The sequence below is a fragment of the Loa loa genome (genome assembly GCF_000183805.2).
Source record: "Loa loa unplaced genomic scaffold supercont3.3447, whole genome shotgun sequence".
NCBI lineage: Eukaryota > Metazoa > Nematoda > Chromadorea > Rhabditida > Onchocercidae > Loa > Loa loa.
This window is the reverse complement of record NW_018111625.1, coordinates 1-1,000: the sequence shown is the minus strand read 5'-3', so window position 1 is coordinate 1,000 and position 1,000 is coordinate 1. Positions and strand designations below refer to the sequence as shown.

Genomic DNA, 1,000 nt, shown 5'->3' with positions numbered 1-1,000 from the left:
TAGTAAATAAAACTAAAATACAATTTTGAAAAGAGTTAGTTGTTTAAATGAAAAAGAAAGAAAAGAAAAAGTGCACGTTTTTTATATATTTGATTTTACAGTGCTTATGGGTATACAATATTTCTTGTCTGTGCAGATATAGAGATTGTCTGGTTTGCTGATTCTTGAACATGCAATATGTAACTGTCCATGCGAAAAGCAATCCGCGCATGGATCTAAACTGCAGAATTATAAAGATCGGCCCTGAGCTTGATGGTGATTGCAATCTCTTAAACTGAAATGACACATCCGCTGGAATTATAGGAATGCGAGACATCTTTACTTTTAAAAGATCCTGTCAAGATTGTTGCTCCTGCGACGTTGCTCATTAATTTTTCTTCCACTACAATCCGCGTCCCATTGCAAAATTTTGGCTGGTTGATATTTCGCAACATGATAATTGGTAACACGATAATTGGCGTTCCGCAACAAGATAATTGGCATCATTAGATCGTAAATGCATTTTTGCTCAAGCGTTAGCTTGGAAGTATTTAATTAAGTATTTGACTTTACGGTAAAAGATCACCCGTGTTGTAATTTTGTTGATGACACAGTTCATAATTGAATAAAACAGCAGCAAATTGATTCGGTGATGGCATTCCCAACTGATCAAGGAGTTTTTTCGCGATTTCCAAGCACAAATCTTCAATCATTATCAATGTTTCATTGCAGATTTCTGCTGTAAAAGCCATGTTTATATTCGAATTTTCCTTTTGTATTCGACGGAAAATATCTTTAGCCATGTGCGATTTACATTCCTTCCATATATACCATACTCATTAACAGTAGCCAAGAAATACATCAAAACTCAGTAATTTGTTGCCAAAAGAAATCTCTGGAAGACACAAAATACAACATTCAATGGATTAAGGCAATGAGGAGAAATAAGCTACAGGGGATGGGGGTAGGGGAAGTCACAAAGAAATTTCGGTGTTTTCGTCACGTCTGTAGGATGAACCAA

The 1,000-nt window shown here is 35.6% G+C and overlaps 1 protein-coding gene across 1 annotated transcript; it reads right to left on the bottom strand.

Moving 5' to 3' along the window:
* Nucleotides 1-565: 565 nt before the first annotated feature.
* LOAG_19228 (hypothetical protein) lies at nucleotides 566-782 on the bottom strand (the record flags this gene model as incomplete). The annotated part of the gene is made up of 1 exon (XM_020451881.1): nucleotides 566-782. A coding segment is annotated over one exon (216 nt), but the record flags the coding sequence as incomplete, so codon positions are not given.
* Between the last annotated feature and the right edge of the window lie 218 nt (nucleotides 783-1,000).